We start from the raw sequence: 18,248 nt of genomic DNA, 5'->3' as shown, positions 1-18,248 counted from the left end.
AAATATGTTTTAATATCAGAACTACAATGTTAAACATAACTTGGACCCCAACAGCAATGAATAAACTAGAAGTACTGCCACAGCACCGCACCTGTATTAAAATGACGATGAAGAGTAAACAATTGTGACAGTCTGTGCTCCTCCTTCCTATTGCTTGGGAGAAAAGCTGTGATCTGTTGCTCAGCCGAGGGCAGAGAAAAGTGGTTTTCCCATTTTCAACCTGCCAATTCGTGCCGCAGACACAGTCCACTGGCTAGTCAATTTGCCAGTCACGGCAAAGTGAGAAAGAGTCACGGTTGAATAGTTGATCGTCTATTTCCAGGGCACGACAAGTATAACTCAGGTTTGACAAGCATGCCAGGGCAAGACAGCTAACTACCCATGTACTGTATGTACGCTGGCATGATACAGGTACATGCAGAGAGGAGAAAGGCAGCCTGTAGTTCCTAGCTATAAAGAGTGTGTGCGTGCATGCGTGTGTGCGTGCTTGTGTGTGCGTGCTTGTGTGTGTGCGTGCGTGCGTGCGTGCGTGCGTGCGTGCACGTGCGTGTGTGTGTGTGCTTGCGTGCGCGTGTGCGCATGCTTGTGTGAGGGGAATTTGCAGACATCAATTGAAACGGTTATTTTCACATGCATATCTTTGCATGTACAAATCACGGGTAACTTCACACCTAAACTTACAGACGAGTCTGTGTGGCTTTCTTTCTTTGACCAGAGGGATTTGCTTTTGCTATCCAGCCACTTTTATGCAAGCGGAAATGTAAGTGTGGAACACTTTAAGCACTCATGTAAAATAACGGTAATTGCCTGAAAGCACTGATGTTGAAAGGAAAGCTTTGAATGGGTGTGAAAAAATGAATATAAGCACTTACTTCAGAGAAGGTACAAATATGTCAATCCAACTGTATTCATAAAACCTTTAGAATTTGAATCTGTGTCAGTCTGTATATTAGAGTGAATAGGACTTCTGAGAAGCAAAACATAATGTTTGCTATAACCAAGGTGCTTGCTGCTTAGGATAGACAAAAATAATGTGAAAATCCAATTTCTTACCTCTCGACTTCATGCCAATAAAACGGTTCTCCACAATGTCAATCCGGCCTACTCCATGCTTCCCTCTGCAAAATAGGAAAGAATACCATGGTTTCTTATGCCAGTATCTCAAGACTATTGACATGTTTAGTCCAGAAAACTTAGATATAAATTCTCCAGCGAAGAAAAGACACCTGTCATAAACCTTCTGCTGCATAACACATCTTGGCAGTGCTAGGAATATTATCAGCATTATTGGTAAAGTTTTTTTTATTTTTTTTATTTTTATTTTACCACAATCAAGAAGGTTTTCCCAACGTAAGGCAGGTTGTTGTAACAAACTGCTTTCCTATTTGAAAAGTATACAAATATTTGAAAAGTATTCAAATAGGTATGGTGGTACTTTTTCAATACCATTACTGACTGAGTGTAACAATATTTAACCACTTGAACCCTTGCATCACTATTCTGGGGGGAATAGTTGTGGTCGGCTATAATAAGAGATTTCGGTGTAGATGGGAAAAAACGTAGACCAAGTACAGACCGGTCAACTAAGAATTATATATAGAGAGTAAGTATAGAGAGTAAGTATAGAGGGTTTAAGTGGTTAATACAACAACTAACTCCTGTAAAGTTCTTTCTTACAAGTAACGTAGGGTCCGGGGACATCCATAGGTTCGTAAGGGCTGCCATGGGGTCCCCAACTAAATGACTAAATGGACCCTTACAGGTCTGTAACTCTAAATCAGGGGTGGGCAACTTTGATGATGGAGACGGACACAATATTTCTCACTCCAGAGGGCCAGATTGCATAATACTGTCGGGAAGAAACCTGTTATCTCCGTATTTTAACTTGTTTTCGTAAATGAATGCCCTACTTCGCGTTTCTATGTCACACAAAAATAGAAAGAATAGCCGATCTACAAGCTCAAAATACCTGCTATTTTTGCTATTTTCTGATATTAACCTGCGGGCCAAATTATGTATGCTCTAAATGGACCTGTAAGGCTCAACCAGATCAAACGGGGTCCGTTGCCTAACATCACATCAAAATCGAAATGTAAAAGGTTAGAGAATCACCGTCATACTGGACTTACCCAATGTCATTGAGGTAGCGGAAGATCTCAAGTGGCTTGTCCAGAGAGTGTCCGTCTGCCTTGTTGGTCACCTTGACAGGCACTCCTAAAGGTTCAGATGGCAAGAGACAAGGTGCATTTGGTTGATCAGAATAGAGCGAGTACATCATTAATTGGGCATACTTGCACCAAAACAAATAAATACAAGTCGGTTTTAAGCCTGTATTTGATAGTGATAGTAGAAAGAGACAGGAAATGTGTAGAAGGAGTTGGGGAATGAAATACAGAAACTGGTTCAGCCAGCTGGGAATGGTTGATCAGGGCATTGCACATGTGGTATGGGCCCTAACCACTTGACCATAATCACCCATCTCTGAGAAGCTGCCCATGAACTAGTATGGTGCTTTAAGGATATCATTTCAGGAAAGATTGCAATAGCAGATAATAATAATTATTATTTTAGTAAATATTTAACTGTAGTAATAATTGAAGACACACTGCCACAGTACCAGCTCAGTTCCCATAAACAGCTGAGAAAATGCTGTCCCACTACTATCACACTGGCCTTGGGAATGGAACTAAAATTTAGGCTGTAGTGTGTGATGGACAAATTAATCGTCAGCCAATTAGTATTCTTTTGATAACTGGCATCGGCGGTTGACTGCCCTCAAAAGGACGATTTTAAAGTGACTGGAGACAGTTATTCATTCTTTATTCGTAAGTTTCTTTTGTTTTTACATTATTTGTGGACAATTATTTCAATTTAAAATCAGTATAAGTAGAGTCCCGATCTACTCAAGCAAACAGAGATGATGCAAACGTGTTATTTATCAAATACTCGTCTTTGTCTCATTTGTCATTCGTTTTATTTGATCAAATGCATTTATTACCCTGCTCTCTTAATATAGCCTGCCATGTGGACCTCATCTTCCTCCTTTCACATTATTCTGTTATTAACTGTTATCTGTCCAGTGAACTCTACACAGCAAGCAGACCACTGAGTGATGGTTTATCACTATACCGTATAATAGCAGCAGCAGAAGCCTTTATTGTAGATGCATTTGACATGTGAGTACTGAGTATGAATCACATTTATAAACGTGCTGAATTGAACTGCTTAGTTAAATCTAAAGCATGGAGATTTGAGTCTACAATGACTGTCAGTAGTAATCTGTGGATGACAACAAGCATCTCAGTAAAAAAAAACATGGTTCTTGGTTAAGAATAAAAACCCTGCTAATGAGATGTGGTGAGAGGTGCTAATAAATTCAAAGGGCCAGCTCATCTGAAGGCTGTGAAATCGTGACCAGGCCCTTCTCTAATTGAATTACACACTCGGTTTTGTGTTTTCCCTGGACTCTCTCTAAGCAACAAGTTGTTTTTCTTCTTTTCGCGCCACTGTGTTCTTGTGTGGGGATAATTGCGCTACAGAGAATAACATAAGATGGTCCATCTTTCAATCATTCCATCAGCCTGTCTCTAAAGCCTGAGTTTACTTAGTTTTGCGTGGGTGTCGTGTAACAAAATAGCCCATCTACAAGCTCTGCAAGTTTGTAGATCTGTGCATCACGCGCGCGCAACTTTACACACCAAATAATTTTAACCCAATACATTTTGTGGATGAGTATGGCAATATATCAACGGAATCTATTTTCGAAAGCAGGTCGATTTTAAACTGAAAATGAAACCATCAACCTATATGAACGAGGCTTTACCAAATTAATAGTTGAAATATAAGTGTTTATTTTTTGTTTAATTGTTTATTTGGTCACGCTGTCGCTGTGTAAGGACCCTAAGTGTGAATCAGGCTTAACACAACCCCCACCAAACAAAACACAACACTCTCTCCACAGTCCTCTCCCTCCGCAGCTACTGAAACCAAGTGCAGATCAATCACTGTCCTGATTCCTGTCCTGAAATGAGCAACAAGGTTCAAAGGTGAAGGAGAGGGAACACACTGCAACACGGGCGAAGGGGTATTGTGTATTTGTCAGTGTATGGGTGACGGGTGTGCGTGTATGTATGTGTGCGTGCCCGCACGTGTGAGTGTGTGCACATGTGTGTGTGTGTGTGTGTGTGTGTGTGTGTGTGTGTGTGTGTGTGTGTGTTGGGGGTGGAGGGTAATATAAACCTTTTGAGGACTAGTGAAGGATGAAAGGAGGAGAAAAAAAAAGACGAAGAAATCTGCTGATAGTCGATTCTTCGGCCGTTCCGAATTCAATAGCATTTACCATACTTAGAATTGACGATCAAATAGCTTTGGAGAGAAAAGCAGTACTTCGGGGTGCTTTTCAGCCATTTCTGTGTGTTAAAGAAAAGCCCTCGTTGGAATGACACGTGAAGGACTTGACAAACATTTTTAGACAAGGGCTTTGTCACCAGATCATTCCCAGATCCCGAGAATCTCAAGTGGCTCCCGCGAAGAAAAAAAAAAGACGAAAAAAAGAGAGAGAAAAAAAAGAAAAGGTTCTCTCACCGCAATCAAGGGCAGAGTTAGCATGCTATTAAAAAAAACGGCCACCCAAACCCCGCCCCCCAAATACTTAATAATTAGATTAAAAGTTCAAATAAATTAAGTGAGTGTGTGAACGCGGGATTGTATGGACCGGTCTTTCGGCTCTGTGCTCGCTTTTTCCATCATACGGGTTCCATCAATTCACTGAGGGTTATTTTTCTCCCCGTGATCCTTTTCTTCAGTTTTTTTTCGCAGCCGAACAGTGCAGACAATGGGAGCGCAGACACAGTTGTAGGAAAAATTACTGCTTTACATTTTTCCTCTCTGTCTCTTTTTCCTCTCCCCTTCTTTGGGATGAAAGGAGGGAGGGATAAAATTATAAAAGGGAGAAGGTGGGGAACGGAGTGTTTGACGGGGAAAAGGTTCCTGTTGTTAAATATTCTTTTTTAATCAGTGAGAAAACTTTGGTGAGAAAGGCTGCGATGAAAAGGTTGGAGGGTAATGAAATGAAACATTCTTGCGCTGATCTTGTGCTGAGAGGGAGGAGGAGCAGGCTCGGGCTTTTGTGTGGACAGCTAAAACAGCTTTTGTCATAGGGCGCTCAATAAAGGCACAGAGAATATGTGTGAAAATGGAGTGCAGGCCAGTAAAGAGCCCGCGAAACAAGGCCAGGGTTCGACCACTGCTTCAGTTCTATACAAAAAGGACACCTCCTTACTTGTCAACTGGTTACCAGTCTACTTGTGTTATCGCTGCAAATCTTCCCTGAGAAACTGGTAAAGTTACATCAAGTTCCCACAGATGTAGAGCAGTGAAATGTTTTATTTCCAGTGGATTAGATCAGTGGTTCTAAACCTTTTCAGGCCGCGACCCCCAAAATAATCATATTTTAACTGGGGACCCCCACCCACCCTGACGAGCACTAAGAGTTGAGGCATAACATTTTGTATAACACGTTCTATTGTGAAAATAGCAGATCTACATTCTCACAACGCCTCGCGTTGCAAGGCGTTGTGAGCATGTAGATCGGCTATTTTCACAATTTCTGACTAATATTTGACAATTTGGCCAATGTTTAATTTGTCGTTTGTTAGAAAGTCCTTAAATTGTCACTTTAGAAATGTGCAGATACCCTCTATACACTTAAACTTTATGTTGGTTTGTTTACTTGTTGAGTGAGAAAACAACGTTGCACATTAAATTAATCATCTGGGGACCCCCCAAAATTATTTGGGGAGTCCCGACCCACATGTTGAGAACCACTGGATTAGATGAACCACCAAGGAACCACTTTCCTTAGTTTGCCTATTTTGGGCATGCCATTAAGCGTGAAAATTTTCAAAATCTTTACACTTTTCTTCTTTTCATTTTTAATTTACCAAAGAAAATCTTAAACATTAAAACATCTTATCTTAAACATCTTAAACATAAAAAAAAAAATCCACTTTTTAAATGTTTTAATCACCCTACAGATAACAAGCTCGCAACACTTCGATCGCAAGTTCGCAACACGTTGTGAGTTTGTACTGTAGATCGGTTATTATTTTCGAATAGCCTGAGTGTAAATTAGCTTAAGTGGTAAAAGAGGTTCATCAATGCCCATAAATTGCTAAAGTATCAAGTGCCAACCTTCTGAACTTTTTTCAAATTGTAATTACAGCTCATAAAGTTGTCAGCCAGGCTTGTGTGATGAGAGGGGCCAGTGACCACCACCAGGCCATTGATGTTGAGCTCTAGCCCTCAGCGATTGCTCAGCTTCTGCTACTGACCGGGGATTAAGGGGACATCTGTGCCATTTGCCCCAGGCTCAAATGTTTTTTGGACATTTTCTGTCTGCGCAAACATGTGACACTTTCCACTATTTACCCAAGTCCCAGTGGTAATATATCTAATGAGCATGTCTCTCTGCCCTCAGGGTGTATTAGTTAGACTTAATGCTTCCGGCCTGCGCATTGTGCCTCGGGGCCAAACATGGCAGCTTTGGACCAAGTAATGGTGTGAGGAGTTGGGGTTAAGTCTGGGTGGTCAGAAGCTGGTGATAAAACACAGCCAGGGCAAAATGGGAACTGTAGCCTCGGGGGTATAAGTATCAATGTTAAATAGGGATGAAGAGGCGAGGACGATTGAACATGGCATGAAGGAGTCATATCTGGAGTGACTGACTGGTCACGGTTTTCATATCTAAGCCCGCACTCATGCATAAGTTGGCAAAGAGTTATTATGGTCTGGTTGTTCAGTGGTTCTCAAAGAGGGTTCTGGGATCCCCAGGGGGTCCACAAGGACCCCCTGACCCAGAGGACCCCACAACACGTTATTTTCCAAAAAAATAAATTTAAAAATAGAAAAACTTTCAATATTGGCGGTAACTGGCTCTGCAGATAAGAAGTAAAAACAAACACAGAAGCAACAGCTGGACGACACTGGTGACACTCGTTGCAAACTCGCATACCTTTTTTGAACTCTATCTCGAGCGTGTCAGGGACACTGGGAGAATCTTCTGGGTTCTTTGTCATCATGTACAGGTCAGCTGGGGCATGACTCTGAAACACACATACAATCATAGAAGTGAAGTCCATTTCACACTTTGTGGCCCTTGATGAACAGCCTGGACCTTAAATTGAGACCTCATCTGAAGGATAGCACAGCAGTTATGGATTCTATTGTCTGAGATGATAACACACTTCGGGTACGTTGAGCAAAAGGAGCTGGAGGAGGAATGATGCAGGGGGAAAAATAACCTTGAGAGAGCTATCGGGACTTGAGTGAAAGGAGAAAAATCAATGTTCCATTTTTCTCCTCTATTTGGATTTATTTTCCCTGTATACCTCTTCACCACAGGGGTGGGGTGGGGGCAGGGGTAACCCACACATCCCCAAGTGAAGAACAAGCCAAGTCAAAACATACTTGACATGAAAGTCACAGAACCAATTTGAGCAGGAAACAGGAAAACACCCATTACACCTGTGCGTGGTGTGTCAGCAAAAATCATCTGCCTTGGTTTCTCTGGTGTGTATGCCTTTTGCACCAGAACATTTCACAAAACCACACTTCCATCATTTGAATTGGCTATGCCAGGGTTCCCCAATATAGGCGGCCCGTGGGCCATTTGCGGCCCGCGGGGGGCTACTGTCTGGCCCCCACCATCCCCAGTAATAATGGTGGTATAAGAGAAGCAACAACACTAGTATATCGTCGTTGTCAGGTGGAAACCTCGTATCTCCAAATTTGTATGTTCTTTTGCAAAGTAAAGCCCTGCTTCATCATACAAGGCCGTCGCACAAAAGTAGTGAAAACAGCAGATCTACAAGCACACAACGCCTCGCGATGCGAGGCGTTGTGTGCTTGTAGATCGGCTGTTTTCACTAGTTTAAATCATTTTTTAAATGATAAATGCAAAACAAACGGTTTTGGACATACAAGATTTTCACCCGTCAACGACGATATCTGAACTGTCGCTGGAGTAGTGGGAACGCCACCGTCGCCCCCTTCAATGTTGTGGCCCTCGGCTTGTTACCCTAGACATAATTCGGCCCTTGGGGAAAACTAATCGGGGAACCCTGGGCTACGCTGTCCTCCTTTTGGCTGGGTGGAAGTGAACATGTGCCCGCTTGTAGCCAGTCTGTTTACATTTTGTAGCTAGCTATAAGTGAAATTTGGAAACGTGTGATAAAACTATTCTGTCCAACACAGCTTGCCAGACAGACTTGTCGTTGTCCCATCGACCGCACGACGTGGGTACTCACTTGACTGAGTGTTTCCTTGGGCACAATTCGTGAGGGTTAAGGCCTCGCTGTTGGCACTTTGTTGTCCGGCTGTGTAGCGTTGTTCCGAGGACTCATCACTCCGACGTTGCGTTCGTACGACTCTCCCCATTGACTAACCCTAACCGCACGCCGGACTAATGAGACGTCAGACTTTTGTAATGCTCCGTTGTTGTCCAGTGATTCGAAAACACATTTCTGGTGCAAAAGACATACATACCTTCCTTTTTCTGCCACCTGATTTCACTTCCTTAATCTTCAAGTTCAGATTTTCTGACATTTCCTTCCATTCCATTTTCAAATAAAACTATAGATTTAAACTTAGATGACCAGGGCTCCCCCAGGGCTCTATACTAGGTGTGCTCCTTTTTCCCCTCTACACCAAATCTCCTTGCCGAAAATAGCTGATCTACAAGCTCAAACGATGCGTTGTGAGGTTAATGGGCGGACTACAACAAAGACGAGTTGGTGGGGACCTGAAAACCATCTCAGCAAGTCACGGCTAGGACCTAAAAGAGCGCGGCAATCTGCTATATTCACCCAGCAATGCGCCCCCCCAACAATTACGCAGCATTAGGACAAGGCGATGGACAATGTCTCCTGAGCTGAGGCAAATTGCAGGGGGACTGACTATGCCCCATAACTACTGGGTGCATTTAAATGGAAAGCTTTACCAGACGCTAAATCATCATACAATAACTAATCGCCGGTCAGTGAGGAGAAAACGAGCAGCGTAATCGCTTTCTTTCCTTTTAACTAAACACCAAAATTGACTTGGAAAGCATCCGTCTCTCTCTCTCTCTCTCTCTCTCTCCCCTTATTTTCCGCCTCAGTGCCCTGAAAGATGCCCAACAGGAGAGGGGTGAAATGACTGCCCCGAAAAGCCATTTGATGCATGCAAGTATGGCATGAATTTCAAGTACTGGAGAGAACGAGAAAAAAACAACAGGATTCCTTTTGGGCTGTGTGCTGGTTATAGACCTATGGTCGTTTAGGCTTAATTTCAATTGAACACTATTAAGCCCCATTAAAATAAATCAAAAAATAGATCTACAATCCTACAAGGCTTCATTCACACTTACAGGTATATGTGAATATTTTGATCAAATGGGAAGAAAATAAACGTTTTTAGCAGAGCTAACAAAGCAATTTACGGACAAATCTTGACAACATAATAGAGAATTCCTTGAACTGCCTCACTGACAGTGAGTGAGACAGGGGATTGAAAGGATGATAGCCGGGGAGCCACAGGCCCAAAATTTGTGAGGACCTGTGATGTCATAACGTACTTTTTATTTGTGTTTTTTCTATTAATTTGGTCAATAAGGTACACAGAATGAAAGGCCTGCTCTGCCGGAAACATTGCGAAAAAGAAGGTCCCATCGTCGTCACTATACAGGAAAAAAATAAATCTGCTTTAAGTAGCATGTGAGGGGTCAAACTAGGGGTTCTTCATGATTCTGAATCCATTGCAAGCAATGGATTCAGAATCATGAAGAACCCCTAGTTTGACCCCTCACATGCTACTTAAAGCAGATGTATTTTTTCCTGTATAGTGAAGTCGATGGAGTGAATTATACAAATGGCCTCTTGTGGGATTTACAGGTAAACTGGCACGTTTTCAAAGCAACCATATAATTACAGTATTTTTGGTTTATCCTCTGTGTACCGTTTCTATTGCCTTAATTACCTACAAAAAAGGGACAACAGAAGTACTGGCTGAACTGAGCAGCAGATTCTGAACTCTGACACCATCATAAAAACACACAAACAACAAACATGCATATAAGCATACAAGGAACACTGCTCACTAAATGGTCCTCGCAAACGCATGCGCGCTCACGAGGCGAGAGCTCAAACGTATACAGAGACACTGCTGGATAAAAAGAAAAGGGCAAAGCAATGTAATAGGCTTGTTTCCAGTGCACTAGCGATCAATGCATTTCAATTCTAACCCCCTGCAGGTGGAACCTGTCCCAAAGCCGTGGCCCTGAAAGAGAGGAAAAGGTAGAGATTGAGAAGGTGGGGGGTGTGGAGAAAGAGAGAGGGGCATTGGTGTGAAATGGGGCGTGAAGCATGCCATCATGTAGCACAGAACAGCTCCTTTGGCAGTCTTTGCTCCCGCTATATTGTTGTGCTGAATGCGGCCCGCGGAGCGAAGGAGAGAGCCGAGGCGAGGCATGAACTTAAAGCAAGTAAATTTCTCTCCACACATTAGCTGCCTCATTGGCTTTCAATTGATGCCAATAGAACCACAAGAATGGCAGAGGTGGAGGGAGGACAGTGGAAGAAAAGGGAGAGGGAGAGAGACGGAGATATAGAGAGAAGTGTGGTGGAAAACAAAAATAGGAAAAAAAACGAAATCTTTGGCCCACTGGGTTGGAAATAACACTTAAATGTCCATGATTCAAGCCTGTCCACCTCCTTAAAATGCAGACAGCAAATTGAAACAAGAATAAAACATTATGTGTGGACAAATATTGATATATCCTTTACACCCAGGTACGTTAGGCTAATATCGGGGATTGAGCTGAATTCACCACTTAATTTGGGGCACGTCATTATAAGCGGACATCGTCAAGACTCAAGAATTGTCAAAAAATAGCTGAACTGCAAGCTCACAATGCCCTATCGTCATACGATGAAACGTATAGGGCTGTGGTTAATCAGGGTAGATGGCTCATACATATTAACAGGTTCTTTAACAGGCAGAGTGAAAAAGCAAAGTGAGCACAGGCAAACTCCGAGGCCACTCACTAACTATCACAGGTCAAAACAATCAGACCTAGGCACAGGGCAAAGCACATGACAACCGCTGACCTCCCTCCTTCAAAGGACACATGAGCACGAATACATGGACCTACACAACCTCACATCCTTCCCCTAAGGCCGGGTGATCTTCTATCCATCCATCTAGTAAGCCCAGCCAAGCGGCGGGCAGAAAACAAGTTTTCATTTCCTCCTGGGGAACAGGGGACTGGCGTTACGCTCCTTTACTCCTGGTCAACACTAACGGATGCTCCATCAGCTCCGTGATCAAAGAGGTGACAGGGCCATGGGAAGCCCACTGACAGAGGCTATAATTAAGACTGAGGTGATGTTTTAATGACTCGGGACGAGTGTCAGGATGCCTCAGGGTGGGCCTCGACTGCTCGTGTGTAGGGCAAGAGAGAGAAGAGGAGATGGAGTGCACTGGAAGATGTTTTGGCGACATCTGTGGCATCATCATGTTGTTAACTGATGTTAGGAATTTCACAATAAAGCAGGGGTCTTCAACATTTTCAGGCCAAGACAACTTAGTTGAGAGAGAGATGAAGCAGGGACCCCCTCAATCTTTTCAGAGCTTCCATAGTTTCATTGTTGTTCAATCATCAGTGTATTTTGGAATCGTTTCAATTTGTGTTTTCAGATATTTAACCACTTGAACCGTCAATAGTGACCTTTTACTCTGTACTTAGTCCGCTCTTTTTTCCCTCTACAACAACTCTTTGCCGAAAATAGCCAATCTACAAGCGCTGTGAGGCGTTGTGAGCTTGTAGATCTGCTATTTTTGGCTAACGTTCTCAGAATATGGATGTTAGGGTTCAAGTGGTTAATATAAAAAAGGAGAAAAAGTGGTAACTCTGAGGACCCCCTAGGGGTCCCGGACCCCCTGTTGAAGACCGCTGCAATAAAGAAATCTAAAACTGATGATGTGAAATACAGCAACTTAATTCAATCATACACCTGAACCCACTTCACTCAATGCATAATCCACAAACTATGTCAGAAAATGTAAGCGCTTAACTTAACATGACTGTGTGGGTAAGTAAATAAACAATGTCACTTTAGTCAACATTGCTACAGGCAAGACGGTGTGTTATTATCAGGAAGGATACAGTGGTAATCACAGGGTAATCTGAACTCCTGGGCAGTTCTTATCTATTGGTGAACATATGAGCGACCATTTGGACATTTCCTAATCTGACTGTGTTGAGTAGAGTGGGAGCATTGTGCGACAGGTGGGGGAGGTGGTTGTCTGAATAGCTGAGGTCTGCCCTGGGCCTTTAGGGTTGTAACAAGAGGAGAGAAAGGGAAAGATACAGAGGGGAGATACCAAGAACAAGATGACCTTGTTGAAAAAAGGTCATCTGGGTATATAAGATTCTACGTCGTACACATGTGGATGGAATATTTGGTTCAGTCTCTCGTTTTAGTATTGGGATTAATTGTATTTACGTCAATTGCCATTTTCAACTTGATTGTATATATCTGTTTCATTCATTATATTTATTTATATGTAGACAAATTAATGAACATAGCATATAGCTTTCTAAAGTACTTAAGAGGTATTGATGCTGTTCATAGATGGCAAATGACTGAATTATTACTGTATGCCCAAGTTGAATCCTTCAAAACGCAACCTGCTTAATGTATTCAAATCCCTTTACCACTTTAGATCCCACCACACCATAAATATTTCATTGTATTTAATGCCATTGATCGACTTAATATCTGAGTAAATGGGCCACGGCAAAAACCCATGAATGAAATCAATTACACAATACTGTCATCATTCATTGCTATGCTATTGAGTTGTTTTTCCACCCCCATTCTGTTCCCCACATTTCTCAACAGGACAAGCTGTGGAGGGTGTGTATGTGTGTGAGAGAGAGAGAGAGAGAGAGAGAGAGAGAGAGAGAGACATGAGAGAGACAGAGAAAGAGAGAGGGCCAGAGAGACAGACAGTGAGCGAGAGAGAGAGAGAGAGACAGAGAGAAGGCCAGACAGACAGACACAGAGAGAGAGAGATAGAGAGGGCCAGACAGACAGACAGACAGATAGACAGACAGACAGACAGACAGACAGACAGACAGACAGACAGACCGACAGACAGACAGACAGACGGACAGACAGACAGAGACAGAGAGAGATACAGTGGCTCTGTCCTTTGCCCCTCCACTCCAGAAGCGTGGAACCCCTTGCCTCCCTATGACACCCAGTCCATTGGGGACTCATCTGTCTGGCCCGCCGCCTTTGTACTTTACTGTTACTGGTGACATTTTGGTGTCACGGTGTCACGATGAAATGGCTCCCCTCCCACGTCGCAGCCGGCGGCAGCACAACCAGGGGAACAATAGGGGCCCCGAGGAGCCAGGGCTGGAACCCAGGAGGCCCCAGCTGGGTGCGCCACCCTAACCCTTCCCCCTCTCGGGCTCCCATGAAATCGGGAATTAGGCGAAGCGTTTCTGACGACAAGTCAGTGTCTGTGTGTCCCGGGCTCTTCCCAGGGCCCGGCGAGGACCCGGGGTGACGAGAGACAGAGACTCAGACAGAGGCAAAGAGAAAAAGACGGAGGGACAGGACTTTTGGAGGTCGTTGAGGGCAACCTTCATGTACTGCTTTGACCCATGACCACAGCCGAGATCAAACTGTCCCACCCATGCAAGTGTGGGAGATTGACTTGGGTTTGTCTGTGGTGGGGCTCTCATGGGTTAACAGAAGTGCATTGGATTGACACCGTGTTATCATTACGCTGGTTCCAAGTAGATGCTACATAAAAGAGCAGCAAACGTTTTGGTCATGCAACCATCATCATGTTTGCTGTACTTTACACTTTGACACTTGCTTACATGCTTGACACTTATTGAGCATGTAAAAATAAAGAAGTCAGGGGCATGGTGGCACAGTCGGTAGCGCTATCGCCTCACAGCTAGGAAGTCCTGGGTTTGATTCCCGCCGGAGGACGCTGTGGGCGCTGGGGGCGTGTTCTCTCCTCCATGTCATCAGGGCCCACACCCTCGGTGGGTTTGGCGAAAGGGCCTTTCTGTGTGGAGTTTGCATGTTCTCCCCGTATCTCCTAGAGTAGATACCCTCACAAAAACATGCAGTAATCCTGGTCTCTATAATGCCTCCCCCTGGCCAGCCTGATGGAGGTTAAATGAGCTGGTTGGAAGCTCCCCCCTGTCAGGTGATATGAAGCGGCCTGCTCACTCCTCATGCACTGAAGGAAGCATGAGATCAGTTCGGGGTTGGCAGAGGGAAAGCAGAGCCCATGCAGGATTACAGCTTAGGCAATTGGCACTGGGTGAAAAATAGGTAACAAAATCTTGGGATAAAATGTTAACACAAAAATAAAAAGAAAAAAGAAAGAGAAAAGATAAGTTTTCCTAAATATTCTTTGTGGAGTGTGAGTCTTTCCCACCCTTTTTCACAAAATAGGGATGCCAGGTCCCCACTAACCACTTATACTATCTGCACATCTGTAAGCGAATACTTTGTAGACAGGGTTCTGCTCTGTACTTGGTCTGCTCTTTCTTTTAACTCATTTAGTGCTCCAGAAATTAACGGATTAAAATGTCCAGCGTGCCTCCCGCAGGCTGCATCCACGACCGTTGTCTTATTTTGAAGGCCAGAAGTCCATAGCGTAAACACTTCCGGTTTGACGTCATCACGTCATTCACCGGAATCGCTCGTCATCAACATAATGTTGTGTAATGACGGATCGGTGCTTTTCAACATGTGTCATATAAGCGAGAATCTACTGCCATCCTCCCTTTGAAAGTGTTGTTTGGAGATAATGGACATTAAAGATGAGATTCCCCGTCTGCCTCAATGTTATGGGATTACTATTTTGTGCTCGTGGATCCGTGATGATGATGAATCGGCGAGGGCGATCGTGTCAGGACCTTCCGCGCACCAACAGGGTAGGAGAACCGCCGTTACAGTAATAGAGTACTTTTCACGAGTATACTCGGGATCGGCACCATGTGCTACTCGAGTATTTTTCACGAGTATTCTCGGGATCGGCGCTAATTGAGTTAATATACATCAAGTCTCTTCACTGACAATAGCCAACCTACAAGCTCACATCTCACTGTGAGCTTGTAGATCATCAATGTTCTGCAAATGTTCCCACCATAATAGGGATGTTAGGGTTCAAGTGGTTAACAGGTGAAATATGATATGAAAGCACATGTGTATCAAGCATGAGAAAACCTCTTGTCAAGACAAAAATGATATGCTGGTCAATCAACTTTGTTCCTGATTTGAAGCCTGGAAATTGTACATAATCTCAGAGTCTTACCTTGGGGTTTTCCAGGATTCCTGACTCATAGCTGTTTGAAAACAAAAAGAAAAAAAAGAAAACATTGTTTAATTACAGTCTGTTACATACTGTTAAGAAACTCTTAGGATAGATTGATTGTGCCAACAAAACCGACCTTATATGCATGAGGTTGGCATCCATGCTCCAGGGTGCCTTAGGAGTTGCGGACACAGGAATGCCATGTTTCTAGATTTGAAATAGAGTGGCATCATAAATAAATGTTTCTAGATCATGAATAAATAAGCATACCATACTGTAACTTCTGATCAAAATAAGTAATTAAGTACAGTCATTAAATCACTGTTGAAAGCTGTTGGTAGTTCATTTGTGTATACTAAATGATGTGACCACAATAAAATACTGCCTTTTTCATTCAGATTTCACAATGACATAATATGTTTATGGGGAAAACAGTTAAACATAATCAATACATGTAAATATACATCAAACATATAATTTTCCAAATGTCTGTCTGTCTGTCTGAGTGAGTGTCTGTCTGTCTGTCTGAGTGTCTGTCACAGCGTTTCTCCTCAGTGGCTGGAGCAATTGATCTGAAATCGCATCACCATTAGCATATGAACACACCTGACATAACTGTGAAGCCCGTTTGTCACTTTCACAAATCATATGCTGTATATTAGCATTTTTATGGTGTATCTATATCTATTCTGCATCTAGCTTGAGGCATAGCTATTCTGCATCTAGCATGAGGCAACATGTTTAACCAGCTCTGTGTGTGTGTGTGTGTGTGTGTGTGTGTGTGTGTGTGTGTGTGTGTGTGTGTGTGTGTGTGTGTGTGGGCGGGCGGGCGGGCGGGGGGTCGTTTGTCTTGCCCTGTTACAGATTTTGTCCAAAAATCATGCAGATCGGTACACAGTATCTCTGTAGCCATTAAACGAAACGGGTATTTCTTACATTGATGCCCCTACATATTATCATGCAAGCACCAGTTAAAGTTACTTTCCATCCCTCATATACTGTGTGCACAGTGCACATCCCATAACCCACACACTGCACATCATTTCGGAGCTCATATCTTCGAACGGGTAAGGGCTAGTTATGTAAATTAAGTAAAAGGTTGTAAGTCCTCATAACTGCTGAAAAGGTAGTTGTGCGCATGCGCAGGTATGAAGAATCATGACATTGAGTGGAGGAAGTTGCTAGTTGTACATACTGTATATGGACTGCTATAATATATATTTTATATTAATATTATATATTTAGATTGTAAATGTCTAACATTCAAAACCAGCTATTCGCAATTATTTGGAAAACATTATACTGTTGAATATGAAATCTAATTAATATGATATTAGTGTCCTTGTATTTGTGTATATGGAGATGTCAGCTTCTACACCTGTCATCACAAAACCACTCAAATGGATGATTTATGAATGTCACAGATTTAGCTGGTCACAGCTAAATATATATTTATTGTTTATGAGAATCCCAAATTATACAATTGTTACTGTTTTTCACATTGTTTGAATTTCCAGCATCTAAAATGTATAAACTGTGCCATGCCTCAAACTGAAATATCATCACCGCCCTCTAGTGGGGGAGATTGAACCTACAGTATGTGTGTGACAGTGGTGGAGTTCTTTTTTCTTTTTTGACTAAAGTAAAAGTATCAACTGCAAGATATGTTAAAAGTAAAAGTCCGGAATTCAAAATGTACTAGTAAAAGTATGAAAGTATTGGCATCAAAATGTACTTAAAGCACCAAAAGTTCAAAGTAAAAGTACAAAATGTACATGCGTTGTGAGCTTGTAGATCTGCTATTTTCCAACAGCCTAGGTATAAAAGTGGTGTAATGTATAACTAGTAACTAAAGTTTTAAAATAAATGTAGTGGAGTATAAGTACAATATTTGGATCCGAGAGAGATGTAGTGGAAGTAAAAGTATTGGAAATTGGAAATACTCGAGTAAAGTACAAATAAATCAAAAGTGTACTCAAGTACAGTACTTGGGTACATGTACTTAGTTACTTTACACCACGGGTGTGTGACTGAGTAGCAATGCAATCATATCAACCTGAGCATATTCCATCAGGTCCTTTCTCCCTCTGAACCGAGTGTAGAATTCAGGGATCCTCCACGGTGAAATGATCTAAAGCGGAAGTCACACACAGTAGAGAGACAGTTAGGGTACAACACTCAACGACTGTTTTAGGAATATCAATCAAACAGGTGTTATATGGCGTAGTTCAGACCACCACTGGTTCTCAAAGTGGGATCCAGGGACCCCCAGGGGTACTTGGGCCCAAGGGGGTCCCAAGCCAAATGATTGATATTTGGGATAGGAACCAAATGGTCCCTAACAGGTCAGTGACTCAGTGTGCAAATGGTGTCCATTTGCAGTTACAGTCAATGAAACGATTAAGACGCGACTTGGCTCGGTGTTTGCATTGAGCGTCGCGAACGAAGCGGCGCGAACAAAGTGTTCCATCGCCTCGGTATCTTGATTGGGAAAATCCCAACTGAGGCGGCGTTGGCTTATACCCCACCAACAGTTAAATTACACTGAGGGTTTTAGGTTGCAGTCCCAGAATCATATCAAATGGGGGTCTGTGTGGGCTATGCATATCAAACTGGGGGTCCATGGAATTAAGAGGGTTCAGACAAATACCACCTTACCGCAGAGAAAACCCACCTTAACATCAGGATAAAGAGCATAGCATGTGAGCTCAAAACGGACCTGGTCATTGCCCTGTAAAATAAAACAAACTCTTTTAGCTACACCTCAGGACTGCTTCTTTGTCAAACAATATTTATCTGCATTTTTCTTGTAGAAATTTTAAACCAGCAAAATGTTCAACATTGCAGAACATTTAGAA

The 18,248-nt window shown here is 42.8% G+C and overlaps 1 protein-coding gene across 1 annotated transcript in view; it reads right to left on the bottom strand.

Annotated features, from left to right (window-relative positions):
* ass1 (argininosuccinate synthase 1) overlaps nucleotides 1-18,248 on the bottom strand; it is a 43,622-nt gene that overhangs the window by 13,249 nt on the left and 12,125 nt on the right. The window contains exons 5-11 of the mRNA XM_080742989.1: nucleotides 18,065-18,121; nucleotides 17,447-17,521; nucleotides 15,527-15,597; nucleotides 15,391-15,421; nucleotides 7,013-7,103; nucleotides 2,130-2,214; nucleotides 1,054-1,118 (exon numbers count right to left, since the gene is read on the bottom strand). Of these exons, the coding sequence (XP_080599115.1) occupies nucleotides 1,054-1,118; nucleotides 2,130-2,214; nucleotides 7,013-7,103; nucleotides 15,391-15,421; nucleotides 15,527-15,597; nucleotides 17,447-17,521; nucleotides 18,065-18,121 (475 nt within the window). The remainder of the gene's footprint in view (nucleotides 1-1,053; nucleotides 1,119-2,129; nucleotides 2,215-7,012; nucleotides 7,104-15,390; nucleotides 15,422-15,526; nucleotides 15,598-17,446; nucleotides 17,522-18,064; nucleotides 18,122-18,248) is intronic.

This window comes from Nannobrachium achirus (genome assembly GCF_963921795.1).
Source record: "Nannobrachium achirus genome assembly, chromosome: 15".
NCBI classification, from domain to species: Eukaryota; Metazoa; Chordata; class Actinopteri; order Myctophiformes; family Myctophidae; genus Nannobrachium; species Nannobrachium achirus.
The sequence above is the reverse complement of the archived record's forward strand: the minus strand, read 5'-3'. Positions and strand labels throughout refer to the sequence as shown.